The 15,310-nt window shown below is 37.1% G+C and overlaps 2 protein-coding genes across 2 annotated transcripts in view; one reads left to right on the forward strand and one right to left on the reverse strand.

Moving 5' to 3' along the window:
- The window catches only part of ube2o (ubiquitin-conjugating enzyme E2O), a 62,702-nt gene extending 49,709 nt beyond the window's left edge, over positions 1–12,993 (reverse strand). The window contains exon 1 of the mRNA XM_058778655.1: positions 12,271–12,993. Coding sequence (XP_058634638.1) covers positions 12,271–12,678 — 408 coding nt within the window. The 5' untranslated portion in view covers positions 12,679–12,993. The remainder of the gene's footprint in view (positions 1–12,270) is intronic.
- On the forward strand, positions 12,631–15,270 carry aanat1 (arylalkylamine N-acetyltransferase 1). The gene is made up of 4 exons (XM_058778656.1): positions 12,631–12,763; positions 14,074–14,246; positions 14,475–14,629; positions 14,798–15,270. The coding sequence occupies exons 2-4, from the start codon at positions 14,093–14,095 to the stop codon at positions 15,101–15,103; spliced, it is 615 nt and encodes a 204-aa protein (XP_058634639.1). The 5' UTR covers positions 12,631–12,763; positions 14,074–14,092; the 3' UTR covers positions 15,104–15,270.
- Positions 15,271–15,310: the final 40 nt, after the last annotated feature.

Below are 15,310 nucleotides of genomic sequence, written 5' to 3' on the forward strand. Positions count from 1 at the left end.
CACGCCCCTACCCCAAAAGGGTCTCGCCCCTATTTTGATAGCTCCACCCCACACATACGTACGGCAACAATTAGTTCTGTGAAACAACGCAAAACCAATGTTACTCACCTATCGAGAAGAAACAATGCAACCTCGGCACCCGATCATAGGCCTTCCCGCTCCTTGAGTTCTCTCCAGTGCTGGAAAGCTGATCTGATATTTACACGGGTCCTACTTCTTGCCTTATCTTAACACCGTGTCTACACTGGACGTGAGCGGCGCCGTGACACGACAAATCCCCGACAGTAAACTGCTGCCGTGTTCTGTTTGTGACATATTGACACACGCATCATGAGTAGACACGCCCCTTACTGCTGATTGGCTACAAGTTTGTTTTGGTACTGGCCCGATTCAGTTTTCTAAAGCGTTTTTGAAAAATTGCATACCCCACCTTTAATAAAATGGTTAATTTTATCAATAAGCATAATTTAAAAAAAAAAAAAAAAAAAAAAACAACAAGTGGGAGTTTTGATTTCAAACTACTATTAAGTCAATTAAATGCAAGTGGTTTGGCAAAAGAGTGGCTTCTGATTAAGTAAACCTCAGCTCTAGCAGCCTGCTGCTAAACCTCAAAGAGCTCTGCAACAGAGAAATCTCAGATATTAACATTTTACTGTGTTGGATGACATAAAATGACAGCATATTTATACATGTTCCTGCAAAGCAGAGATTGACAGAATGTCCTATCATGACTACAGTGGATCTAGAAACACATTAAAGTCACCATGTAATCAAAACTGAGAGGGTGTGACAGTAGTCCCTCCCCACCGGCAAAATGTCAATTAAATTAGATCATAGCAATAGCAAATGACAGCGATCCAATCAATTCCCAATGGACAATATCAATTCCCGCCCTGTTTCTTACTCAAATAGCAGTTTCATTAATCAAAATAGGGAAAATATGACTATCGCAACTTCCATTTCATGTCGACTTAAAATAATCCAGAAGAGTCTCAGCTACAAGGACATTAATACCTAGAACTGATTATCTGTTTTAATGGTTAAATTAAATGTTATTAATTGAAAAGCATGTATAATTAATTGAAATCATGAAACTTAGAAAATTTAACAGCACTTTATTAAATGTTTAACAAAAAATAAATTAAGGTCCTATGAAATGTTTTTTTTTTCCCTCCTCAAATTCAGTGACTTTTTTTTTTTTTACCAAATTCTGCGTTATCCATTAATTTTCTGGATTCTATTTTAATGGATTCATTAAATTTTAATAATACAAAGTATTTCTAACTAATTGATTTTATAAAATTATTATTATGATTATAATTTTTTGCAGAAATACTGTTGTGCATTTACATTTTTCTGGTAAAGAAATTCTGGTAAATGTTTTAAGAATTTCATTAGTAGTAGTGATATCATTATATTAAGTTACATATTTCTGTCACAGTTTCTTCAAGTTAAACCAAACTTTTATTTTGATAGGTTTGTGAAGTTTCTGTTTGTAAATGACAATAGTTTTTCCTCAAAAGAAGCAGTACAATGCTCATGAAGTGACTCTCAGAGCAGTTCTAGAGCAGGGCTCTCAAAATCGCTAGCCCGACGTCCCGGGGCTATTGCGTTTTCCAGTCGGGCTACCAAACTGTATCACTGCCCTGCCCGACGGGCTACCTTAAATACAGATCTCCCGCGGGTCCTTAAAAACTCTTAAAGTGAGTTGTATCAAACTTAAGGCCAATTAAAATTTTAAATATGTTAAATGGTATAAGAAATGTCTTAATTATAATTTCAAGAGGTCTTACAGTTGGGGACGGAAAGACAAGAGTTGTGATATGGCAGGATTAAACTTCAAAAGGCAATGATGTCATTGAATAAATATGAGCGCTGCACGTTTCAAGTCAAAACGCGGCGCGGATGTCTTTATGTGAATGTATCTGAAGGGAACCGACTGTCCTCAGAAACGTGTCGTTGGCATTTTAATTTCATTTTACCTATAATTCCTGATAAAGCAGCGTTTATGAGCGCGGAGCTGCTTTGTGTACAGCGTTTCCGGGGAAACCGCAATATTTCAGCGCTCCTAAAGCGCCACCACGTGGCAGAGAATGAATTTGCTTTTCCAATAAGCTTTTCTTGCCGTTTATGGTCAGATCAATGCAAATATCAACTTTTTACGCAGCAAACACAGTTGCAAATGAGAAACTTTTGATTCTTCAGTGTTATACAGTAAATGCCATTTTTATGACTGGATTCCATTATTCTGTCCACATTTTCTGCATTGTGGAAATCATAGGGCCCTATTTGACACAATTTATCCAGTTCCTTGCACTGACATTACATAATAATGCAAACCAAGACTAAAAGTGACTCCGGACAAAAACATCTGCAGAACAGATGAGATGTACAGACTGATCTTTCATTGAGCACACCAATTCTTTGACTGGACAATTTAGCAAGAAAGAAAACTTTGCATGGATAGATGCTAATTAATTATCAAGGATATTTGTATTTTTTTGGGACATTATACTTTGGCACAGTATCTTTAAAACGAACTAAAACCGAAAGCACAATATGGCTTAATACCTTCATCAAGTCTGTTTTTTCTACGCGTTTTAAAGTGAAGCGCACACCTTGTTCATGCGATCAGCTTGTGATTCTGTGTTTTCCACAGCTCAGAGCAGCTCCGTTCACAGTGAATGAATGCAGTGAACTCGTTTATTACATGTGCTGTGTTTAGCGCGCATTTGGGAATGCAACAGCCACCAGTTGGGCTTTATTTTTGTGGCCGATGATTACAGCATTTTACTAGATTTGTAGTGAGACGCGTTCAGGTGTTAAAGCAAAAAAAAAAATCTTTTGACTGAAAATGTTTCCTCGGCCAAACCCCGATCCACAGCCACACCTGTCACACACCCAGTTTAAGAGCCGTGTTTTCTTCTTGTAATTAGTAGCGCTTGTCCTCCTAATTTAAAAAATTTAGGAGCACCTTCTAATCAATAATAAAAAATTCTGATCAAAAATTAGCCTTCTTAATACGGTGACATTTGACAAAGTGATGTACAGGGGAATTTTCTTTTTACTTTTGTAAATGCATTTTTCTAATTTTATTAAACGTATGCAGTGTTTCCTCTAGGATTTTTTCCAGCTGTGGTGGCAGGACTATTTCCCATGGACCACGCACCCTCCCCACCCAAGAATCCCCTGCACTCAGAATCAAATTTATATTAACTAAAAAAAAAGTAGTATGTCTTTGAATAATTTAGTAAATAATAAAATAAGAACAAATAATTTAATGACAATCAATAGCACAAACAAAAATAATAAGATACAAATTAAATTATCAGTACTTCAATTTTTTCAGTTAGGTCTATCTATAATCTATTCAACTGTAAAACAAAACAAAAAAAGAAAAAAAAGGGCATTTTCTTTTTTTGCAATGGCATCATTTTCATCTGTCAAATTAAAAAAAAAATGTTTATAAGCTTTTTAAAATTTCTATTTTAAAAACATTATTAATAAGAAGTAGAATAAGACAAATAAGTTACCAATTATATGAAATTAGTATTAATAAGAAATTAATTTGTACTACAGAGGTGGCACAGAAGAACACAAAAGTGGCTTGTAGGTACATTTTCAGACGTTTAATGAGGCTCAGAGGTGGCATGAGTGCAATTAAATTCATAAATTCATGTGGAGATTAATGTTTTAAATATACAATTTTGAATACAGAACTATTAAATGATTTAAATAACTGAAATTATACAGTAACCCCTGTGTTTGCTTTTAGAGATGCGCAGCGGCTCAGCTGTTACTTTATTTAGAACTATTTTCGTTGATGATAGAGCAAAAATGCAGTACTTGTTTATTGATCTGTTGTATTAAATCAATATCACATTTGCAAACTCCCTTAATAATTATTAAAAGCTGTCACTCTCCTTATCTCGATCTGTGCACAGATGAGAGCGCGCGAGTGAATTCTCGAGACTCAAAAGCACGTGCAAATGTGATACATTCCGTCGGAACCTGCTGGAATCTGTAGAATGATTATTATCGGAAATAGCCGAATTCTGCTCTGTTCTTTGATAATACCCGACTGTGAATGATGCGAGCGGCGTTACTATGTTGTCAGTGAGACGCTGCAGCCGTGGCGGGGATGATTTTTGGTGTGCCGGCAGAACAACAACAACGCGCTACATGTTTCTTTCCCCCTCATTTATCCCTAATAACTAATGGAGTGAACACGGAGCAGTTTTTCCGTGAGCGTTAACACAAAACCCGGAGTGGATGCACAGCGGAGTGAATACAGAACGCTTCTAGCGGAGAGAGGAACGTGCTTTCACTCCAATCCAGGCTTTGATCACATCCCCCTCAGCAGGTTGAATGCACCTCGTCTTTCCCTAATTTAAGACCTATTCAAGCTAAAATTAAGAAATGCATTACACTATTTGAGAAATGTAAGCCTATTTACGGCCTTAAAATTATGAAAAGTGCATTTAAGACATTAAAAACAGGCGGGAACCCTGCAAATGACGGAAATCCGTCGTAGACTCGCTGCAATTAACGGAAATCCGTCGTAGAGACGGAGAATTTTAATCCCTGCGCGTTTGTAAGCCTGTTTTCACTGAAACTGGAGTTTTCCTTCAAAATAAAAGCTCTACTGTCATTTAAAAGTGCAGTATGAATTGCTGACAGCTAGCGGTTTAAATGCAGTGCAAATATCTTTCAAGTGTAGAAATTAGGAACCAAGTATTGTAATTTCCCTACTGTAATGTAAAGCAAAAGTAATATACCTATGAAAATAATTTTCATTTATTTTACAGTGCAACTGTTTTACAACATATGGCTACTACTGTCATTTTTATTATTATATTCTAACTTGTTTGGCTTTCTAAAACACCAGTGCGAATGTAATTTAGACTGAGACAGTATATCACAAATAAAAAGAGGGTTGAGTCCCTTTTAAAGTTCAGGTACAAGTCAATTCATGACTTTTTTCTGACTTAAGTTTTCTTAGTTAAGCAATATGGGTTGGAGCTCTTAATGTTGAAATCTCAAAGTGCATAAGATAGAATAATTTAACTAAAATGTACAAAGTTTGCATTTTTTCCTAAATCTTCATTTGTCTTTTTGTCCTTTTTAAATAAAATCGCAATAAATATTGTATCGTGAGATTTTGGTATTTTACATCCCTAATATTATTTATATATATATATATATATATATATATATATATATATATATATATATATATATATATATATATTAGTGCTGTCAGTCGATTAAAAATTTAAAATCGCGTTAATCATGATTAATCACAAATTTTAAATACTAGGATTTACCTGTACGATAAATGTGTTGAAATAAAGAAATGCATGACAAACTAGTTTAAGGAAACAGAACCTTTCACACTTCCGCCAGATATGAGACATAATCCTTATTATTCTTTTATCATTATTCTTTTGTTTTTATTCAGCCATTATACTGGCAATAAAACGTTTACCAAGCCACATCGCTACAATCCCAGTATACATTTACCCAACTATTATCAAAAGTATTTCTAAATAAACAAAACATTTTCTTGCGACCTTACGTGAAGTATTATGACAAAATTCATTATGAAGAAGAATTGGACCTGTTCTGCAGGTGCATTAGAGCTAATATTAGCATCATGCTTTATAAAACAATTTATGAGATTAATAGTACACTTTTACTCAGAACTCACTTCAAACCACCATCAAGTGTTTGTAATAACTTCCTTTTACGATCACATGTGGAATTTGGTCGTTTACTGTTGTTGAAATATGCTATTTATAGCCTTTTATATCGCTGCACAAATTAGCATTCCAGATGTTCACATTCACCTACACATTTATTATTATCTTATATATTCTATAGTGGCTGTTGTCATGTTTATTTCTGCTGTGTAAAAGCCTTAACATGTATGCTCTGGCTGAAACTCACGTTGTTTGTGATGTTACAACCACCTCTCCTTTCTTAAGTTGCCAGGTATACATTCCAAGTATAACACACATTAGTAAAAGGATCTATTTTAATTTTTATTCATCTATATACACTTTGGGCGGCCGTGGTACATTATAAAAGTAGCCCAAAAAACCGCAACCCATGGCTCTGTAATTTTTCCCGTGACTGTATTTTCAAAATAGCCCACTTGTGCCACTACCCTGGCAACACTGATTCGCTGTACCCTCATCACACAATGATAGATAACATTCTGCGCTGCGATGATGGGAAGAATTTGGGGTCAAACCTTATCAAACGATTAATTTGCGTTAAAATATTAACACGTTAAAATTTTTTGATTAATCGCATGCATTAACGCTGACACCCCTAATATATATACATACACACACACATACAGGTGCATCTCCAATTAGAATATCGTGATGAAGTAAATTTTTTTGTAACGTTTCAAAAAGTGAAAATTTCATATATTCTAGATTAATTACATGTAGAGTAAAACATTTAAAAAGTTTTTTTATTTAATTTTTTTTATTTTGATGATTAGAGCATACAGCTCATGAAAGTCAAAAATCCAGTATCTCAAAATATTAGAATATTTCCTAAAATCAATTAAAAAAAAGGATTTTCAAAAAAATAAAAGTTCAAGTTCTTTAAAGTATGTTCATTTATGCAGTCAATGCTTGGTCAGGGCTCCTTTAGAACAAATGACAGCATCAGTGAGGTGTGGCATGGAAGCAATCAGGCTGTGGCACTGCTGAGGCACTATTGAGCCTTCAGCTCGTCTGTATTGTTGGATCAACTGTTCCTCATCTTTCTCTTGAAAATATGCCATAGATTCAATATGGGGTTCAGGTCAGGCATGTTGGCTGGCCAATCAAGCACAGTAATATCATGGTCAGCAAACCACTTGGAAGTGGTTTTGGCACTGTGGGCAGGTGCTAAAGTCCTGCTGGAAAAGGAAATCAGCATCTCCATAAACAGGGTTGCTGCAGGATTTTTAAGCTCAAATTTTAAGACTTTAAGACCTTTTTAAGAGCTGCACAAATAAAATGAATACCATATGAGCGGGGTAGGGCAATGTCTATGGTAAACCATTAAACTGTAAAATGACTGTAAAAAGCATGATTTACAGTTCAGATACAAGTTGTCACAAAAACAAAAAGTTTTATAAAATGATACACTTCACATTTCAGCCTTTAAACCATTTTTAAGAAAATGGATGAATCAAAAGTATTAATTATTATATTAAAAAACAATTATTATCAATATATTATTATATTAATTCAATAACATACAAACACATTTTACTGTTTAGATTTTTATAATGAATTATCTTCTTATCGATCCACCAGTTCACATTTACAGCTCTGCGTGTTTGCATGGGTCGACTTTCGCATTGGTCCGAACAAAAACAAACAAAAAATGCTCCTGCAATACCTGCAGTTCTAGGACTGCATAGAACCCTATTTTTTGGGACAGCACTATCTATTCCAACAGAGGAGACCTGGGGCCTGTACCATGAAGCTGGATTAGCTGGCTAGCCAGGTAAGTTTCAGTTTAGCTTGCACCAACTCTGGGTTTTAGGTACCATGAAAGTAGCTTGGCTTTTAGCTGCGTTCATTGCCATAGTAACTTACACTCCACAGCTAACCTGCTCCGGGGCAGGTTATGTTCGGAGTTGGAGATCTCAAACTGAAATTGGACCAATCAGATGTGAGCTAACTGACACATGTCTGACACAAAAAAAGTCACTCTCCCAGTTTATCTTGCTCCAAATTAAAGGTCACTAGTACAAAAAAAAAAAAAAAAAAGAAAAAAAAAAGTTGGTCTGGCCTTAATGATAATTACATTATTTATTTAATTATATGATTTATATTATTATTAATCCATTACACACAAGCTATTTTAGTTTAACAGTTATTATAAATAATTTATTTTAAAATGAATGTTAATAGATACAGATTGTATATAATATAAGTTGTAGAATCAATAGATAATGCTTTAAAAATGACTGTGACCTTACATGTTCGAGTCTCTATCGCTGTATATTTCCAACAATATAAACTAACTTAAGTTTCACTTGTGACTGCACTGATAAAGCAAGATAATTTTATTTTATTTGTCCTCTTTCATGAACAAGTACTTTTTCATTGTAAATGCATTTAAATGAATCATATTTTTCAATCTTTTAACCTTTAGCAAAATCTTTAACTTTTAACCAAGGTTTGTGATTGGCTGTTAGCCACTGATGTCACACATCCATGTGCACATGCTCCACAAACTCAGGATCAAAGCCTGAGTTAACAAAGAAAGTTGATGATCAGCATCATGGTACCAACAAAGCCGGATTGGGGAGGTTTGGTTTTGTCAACTCGAAACTAATCCTGTAACTCTGAATTTGTTCATCTACCATCATGGTACAGGCCCGATTCAAACATCAAACAAACATATGCAAAGACTAGATCCATGAAAACTATTCATTTTAATTTATAGAATTTAAAACCAGAATATATATAGAATATATTAAAATAAATTAGGTTAAATATTTCAAGAGGGTTACCAACGGGTATGTTTAGGGTTAGGAGTTGGTTAGGACAATAATCAAGTATATACACAATTAAACAACTACATAGGCTAATTCCTTAAAAACAATAAATAATATACAGAATTGAATAGCAAGTGCTATAAAATAGTATGAGCCACTAATACATACATACAAAAAATAATAAAATAAAAAATAAATAAAATTTAAAAAAAACTATAGGGTCCTAGAAATGCGGTCCTGAAACTGCAATCTCCGGTATTGCAGGAATACCCTACTCACAACAACAGCCTTATTGAACATGCACATTCATTCTCTGCCAGCAGGAGGCGCTTTCGGGAACTGTTTCCCCGGTAACAGGCGTACAAAAAGCAGTGCTGCGCCGGACTTTGAAAGCGCTCATGTTTATTTAATAAAATCATAGCCTTTTGAAGTTTAATCGTCACATTAAGATGTATCGCAGTTCTGATCTGTAACCAAATTTAAGACCTCTTGAAATCATAAGACTTTCTTGTACAATTTAAGACTTAAGACTTTTTAAGGATCCGCGGGAACCCTGATCAAACTTGTCAGCAGATGGAAGCATACAGTGCTTCAAAATCTACTGGTAGGTGGCTGCATTGACTTTGGACTTGATAAAACACAATAGACCAACACCAGCAGATCATCACTGACTTCGGAATCTTCACACTGAACTTCAAGCAGCTTGGATTCTGTGCCTCTCCAGTCTTCCTCCATACTCCAGACCTTGATTTCCAAATGAAATGCAAAATTTACTTTAATCTGAAAAGATGACTTTGGACCAGTGAGCTACAGTTAGGGTTGGGTACTGAAACCCGGTATCAATATGGCACCAGTACCTATGTAACCGGTATGCACTAGAACCGAATCAGAACGCAGATTTCGGTGCCTCATTTCTGGTGCCATACCGTAGTGATCGATTGAAATATTTTTCCTTGGTTTCTCCGAAACGGACGTTAGAAGCATCATCACCGGCACTGCACATGAAAAATTATTTCCCTACTGAGAAAATGCACGTGAACAAGTCGGAAAGCTCTAATAATACAAGTCCAACAAATCTTTGTAGTAACGCGAGTGTGCTGTTTTCACATTCCAACTTAAAAGCACAACTGAGGAAATGAGAGCATCCGAAGAGCGCGTGAATGCAGTAACTACACTTGCTCTGACGGCAGCAGGTAGCCTTCCATTAACTAGCTAAGCTAAACATGCTTAAATTAAAATGCCTAAAGCTAAACTTCTCTTGTATTCACATTTTTAAACCTGTTGTCCAACAAAAGAGAACATTATAACCTTTTTAGTCCACAACACCAGTTAAATACTTCCTTTTGTAATCTGATGTAGCTTCTTGTCACAGAATGAGGCAGAAAATATGTTCCATAGGCTACTAATACATCGATTAGCAATGGATTATAAATATACTTAATTATGAAAATACCAGAGATGGCTTGAATAACACAGATAAACTATACATTGTCATAGTCAAGTGTTTATTGTATTTGTTTTATAATTCAAAACATATCTTCTGTTTACTCAGTTACAGTGACAGCAATGCCTTTGGCCCTGTCCCAAATGGCACCCTAAACAATCACAGTCTTCCTCCGAGTCCACACTTTCGTGACGTAATGCTGCTTTCATTGTTTGGTAGAAGTCTGCTGCGAAGCTCACCCCAGTGTGGGCTCGGCAGAAGTGTGGATCAAGGGCGCATAGCAGCCCCAAAGGGGGCGCTCGCGAGCACCCTTCTGAATGTAAAAATGACGAATGGGACACCCTACGGTCTAATGGACTTAACGGACACGGCGACCATTGTAAGTCCGTGAGACCGCAAGTGCACATGAAGTGTTCCATTTGGGACAGGGCCTTTGTCCATATTGGGGATTTCCTGGAGCTTCATGAGTTCCGCTACTTCTGTGACTGGATATGTGGATTTTCTGTGCGAGGGCGCCATCTGGCGTCCAGTAAGAATGAAAAAGACATCATGTGTTTAGTGTTAATGGCCAATCCAATTATTAATTGGTCATTTTTATTTATTATTATTATTATTTTTTTATAAGTATCGGTTCAGGCACGGTACCGTTTTAAAAGTATTGATTTGGCAACGGTATCGAAGAAAACCCAAACGATACCCAACCCTAGCTACAGTCCAGTTCTTTTTCTCCTTAGACCAGGTAAGATGCTTCTGAAGTTGTTTCTGTTTCAGAAGTGGCTTGGTAGCCCTTTTCCTGAAGACATCTGATCGTGATGATTCTTGATGCACTGACTCCAGCTTCAGTCCACTTCTGGTGAAACTCAAGTGTTTGAATCAGCTTTGCTTGACAGTATTCTCAAGCTTGTGGTCATCCATGTTGCCTGTGCACCTTTTCCTACCCAATTTCTTCCTTCCAGTCAACTTTGCATTTAATATGCTTTGATACAACACTCTGTGAACAGCCACCCCTTTCAGTAATGACGTTCTGTGACTTACCCTCTTTGTGGAGGGTGTCAATGATTGTCTTCTGGACCATTGCTAAGTCAGCAGTCTTCCCCATTATTGTGGTTTCAAAGAACAAGAGATACCCGGAATTTATACTGTAGGGATGGATTGATATGGATGATCGGATTTAATGAAACTCAAATGTAAATATTCTAATATTTTGAGATGCTGGATTTTTGACTTTCACAAGCTGTAAGCTCTAATCATCAAAATTAAAACAAAACAAAAATGTAAATGTTTTACTTTACATGTAATGAATCTAGAATATATAAAAGTTTCACTTTTTGAAATAAGTTACAAAAAACAAATTTCACGATATTCAAATTTTTGGAAAAAATAAATATATATATATATATATATATAAACCCTATTGGTTGATACTTTTTTGTGGTAACAAATAATTGTGTGCACCATGTGCAAGTTGGATTTAAACAATGTATAGGCCTGCAATAGAAACATTCTGACATCTACATTTCTGTTAGAATGAAAGCAATTTGACAATGTGTTTTTGTTTTATAAATCAATTTACTTCTGTGCTCATGGTAGGCCTTAACCATGCATTTAAGGGTGGGGTGGTTATCTGCCTCATGCCATGTCTTTGTTAGAAACAACAGTTGTCCAGTGTTTTATTTTGAAACTACAGCTGAAAGCTGGAGAATAAAACAGTTCTAGTCTGGTCTATTGCTTTAACAGGGCACTGACACTGAATGTCCAGTAACACCGGGAGAAGGTCTATTGCCAGTATTATTGTGTACTGACATTGTTTACTACTTGCTGAGATGGAGCTACAACCACTTTTTATTGAAAAGTGTTTGGATGTTCACTGTTGAACAAATGACAAACTACATAGGCTAAATGATCAGAGACTGTTTACAATGAATTGATACACACTTTTAAGACTTAAATGTTCACAGTCAATCAGCTTCCATGCTAATCCTAAACGCTTAATTTAATAAATTTACTTGTCTGTGCGTGTTTTCATGAGTAATTGAGCACTTTCAACAGATCATGAAATTCAGCGGCCATGTCCCTAAACCTTGTGAGCTGACAACATGACACCATTCTGTGGATCATAAATCAAATTACCTCATCCTTATCATGTTCTGAGAATCGGTGAAAAGTAAAAGACAATAAAGACGTACGTATCTCGGCCTCGTTTAAATCATTACAACAGAAAAAGGAGGGTAAAATATTGAGTTGCTGATCATTGTGGTTGGCTGTATGGGCGAGGGAAAACAATGCGCACGATCATTTGTGCCTTTAGTACCTTCGTTTCCCGAACATCCTGCTTCGTTCCTTCAGGATACCACTGAACACGCACGAATCCTCTACCGAGAGGCCATGACCGTGTGTCCGCCGCCCCGCTCTCGTTGTCTGAGTTAACGGGAGCGCCTCCACCTTCTCCTCCATCGCCGCCGCCGCCGCTACCACCACCACTTCTTCCTCTCCCTCCGCCATCACCACCAATCTCAGAGTCCGAATCTTCGAAATCCTCTTCGCCGTGAATCATCCGTACGAGCCCGAAACGCATCGCTCCGCGGTGTTTTCCGGAGACTAGGTCATGCGTAAACAGGAGCCGCTGGGTTCCGCCTGCCGTAGGAGAGAGCGCGACGGACGGAGGCTCGGAGCTCGGGCTCACGGCCGGAGAAAGCGCTACTGTGGCGGGTTCCGCCATCTCTGCTGCTGCTGAATGATGCGGGAGGAGAGGGATGGAGAAGTGAATAGAAACCTGTGAGCAGGAACAGCACGTGTTTACGTCCGTACGTAGAGCGCCGCATAGAGGCCGGGTTTACCTGTTGTCACTGTCCTGAATTACATCAGTGTCTCCAATAACAAAGCATGCATACGTTTAGACTAAACTGCATTCATCAGAAAATGCAAGTTTTCAAAGCAAATTTTCTGATGACGCGTTGTATAGTCTGTATCATACTGAAAATTATGTCCAAGGGAGTACATCAGAGAGATTGGATAGTGTGTGTGTGTGTGTGTGTGTGTGTGTGTGTGTGTGTGTGTGTGTGTGTAAATATCACACATAGCGCTCACTGGTTGTGTTTTATGTTTGTCTATGATAATTCATCTGCTACTCCACCCAAAAACATGATCAGATGAGAGATCAGCCACATGGTGTCAGTGTCTGACTGCAAATAAAGGCTGCTGTTAAACTTGGATTGTTTGTTAAATGCACTTTTGTTAGGAATCAGTCTTGAAGGAAGCTGTTATTTTATTATAGAGATAGGCCTACTTAATAGCCCACAACATTAACACATTTGAGAAAAATCTAAAAAATAAACAGGTATAGCCTACCGTTGATAATGCTGTACAACAGTTAGTTTCAGAACTCCGAGAAAGAAAGAAAAAAGGTTATTGTATTTTTTTAAGGGAATATCTGTCGCTCCACACTTACTGTTTCAGACCGCTTTGATGCTATAGGTTCACGTGCAAAGGGGCTTTTTTTTTTTTTTTTTTTTTTGGAACTGTTCGTTTGCAGCAAATAAACAGGCTTTTAATAACTTGCCAGTGTTGTATAAATTGACGTTAAATGCTTATTGTTAGAACTGTTGTATAAAACAATATTTCATTCACAGTCGTACTGCTGTATTGAATATCAGCATGAATGCTTAATCGTAAATTCATTATAAGTATTTATTGTAAATAACTCTAATCCAGCTTTGCTGTTTCATGGAAATGTACTGATCCATCAACCCAAGTGAAGGTGATTTGTTTGTACAGGTAGCTACGTTAATCCAGACTTTCTTATAAGGGGTCAGAAATAGTTTGCCACTTAGGCCTACTTTTTATAGAAAAACGATTTCTGACCAGGTCTAATGGTTTTGACAACAATACATGCCTATTCACCATCAAACACACTCACGCGGTTTCAGTGAATGTCATTAATAGTGAAATAGGGGCCGGTTTAAGGCTTATGGTGACTAATGGATCTTAAGCAGATGGAAAGGTATAAATGCTCTTGGTTCGCCTCTCCGTCATTCACTTTAGACACAGCTCTTGAAAACCAACATATATGAAGGACATTTGAATATTATTTATTAATTTATTTAAATCACCAAAGAGATTTCAAAACAGCAGAGATGTCAGTGGCGAGCGCACTGCCTTTCCTGAAGCCCATCCACATGAGAGCTCCGATCTCCCCCGGCCGCCAGCGCCGGCACACGCTCCCCGCCAGCGAGTTCCGCTCGCTCAACACTGAGGACGCCATCAGTGTATTCGAAATAGAGAGAGAGGGTGAGATAAATCATGCTTTTTAATTTTGTGGATTTTCTTATACAGTTATTTGTGACAGTTACCCAAGAGGAAAATAGCAACGACTTATTTAAGTGTTAAATGTAAATCTGTAGGCTATAAAATGTGTTACATATTAATAAGTACTAGCCTACTGAATAAGTAGATAACTGTTTTTGGTTATGTTACGTTTGCGTTTTATAAAAGCTATTTTCTCGTTTTATCCCTCAGCTTTTATATCTGTGTCTGGGGAATGTCCTCTTCATCTGGATGAGGTCCGGCACTTCCTCACCCTCTGTCCTGAGCTTTCTTTGGGCTGGTTTGAACAGGGGAGGCTTGTCGCTTTTATCATTGGATCTCTCTGGGACCAGGACCGTCTTACCACTGTAATCTAATCTCCAAATCATGTATTTGTTATTGTCAGAAAAAAAAAAATCATACATCTGTTATTGTAAGAAGTGGCATGCCTGTATTGTTATAATTTAACTTGTAAAGACGTGTTAAGTTTCTTGTAATTGGTGTACATGACTCATTTCAGTTATCTCTTTTAATAGGATGCATTGACCCTTCATAAGCCTCATGGGACTACTGTCCACATCCATGTGCTGGCAGTCCACCGGACCTTCCGCCAGCAGGGAAAAGGATCTATCCTGCTGTGGCGTTACCTGCAGTATCTGCGCTGTCTACCATATGTCCGCCGTGCTGTGCTCATGTGTGAGGACTTCTTGGTGCCTTTCTACCAGAAGTCTGGCTTTAAAGGGCAAGGTCCTTCTGAAATCACCGTAGGGTCACTTACCTTCATCGAAATGTATTATCCTATAAGGGGACATGCATTCATGCGCCGTAACAGTGGCTGTTAAACGATCGCTAGTCATGTACACTGTAAAAACTAAAAGTTGAGCCAACTTAAAATTTTAAGGCTACAAACTTCAGCAGATTTTTGAGTTTTCAACTTGTTGTTTTAAGTTTATACAACAAAAAATTGAGAATCTCCCACAAAAACAAGTTGAGCAAACTCAAAAATCTGCTGAAGCTGGTAAAAAATGTTTTTTTAAGTTCGCTCAACT

Source organism: Onychostoma macrolepis, chromosome 06, assembly GCF_012432095.1.
Source record: "Onychostoma macrolepis isolate SWU-2019 chromosome 06, ASM1243209v1, whole genome shotgun sequence".
Classification (NCBI taxonomy): domain Eukaryota; kingdom Metazoa; phylum Chordata; class Actinopteri; order Cypriniformes; family Cyprinidae; genus Onychostoma; species Onychostoma macrolepis.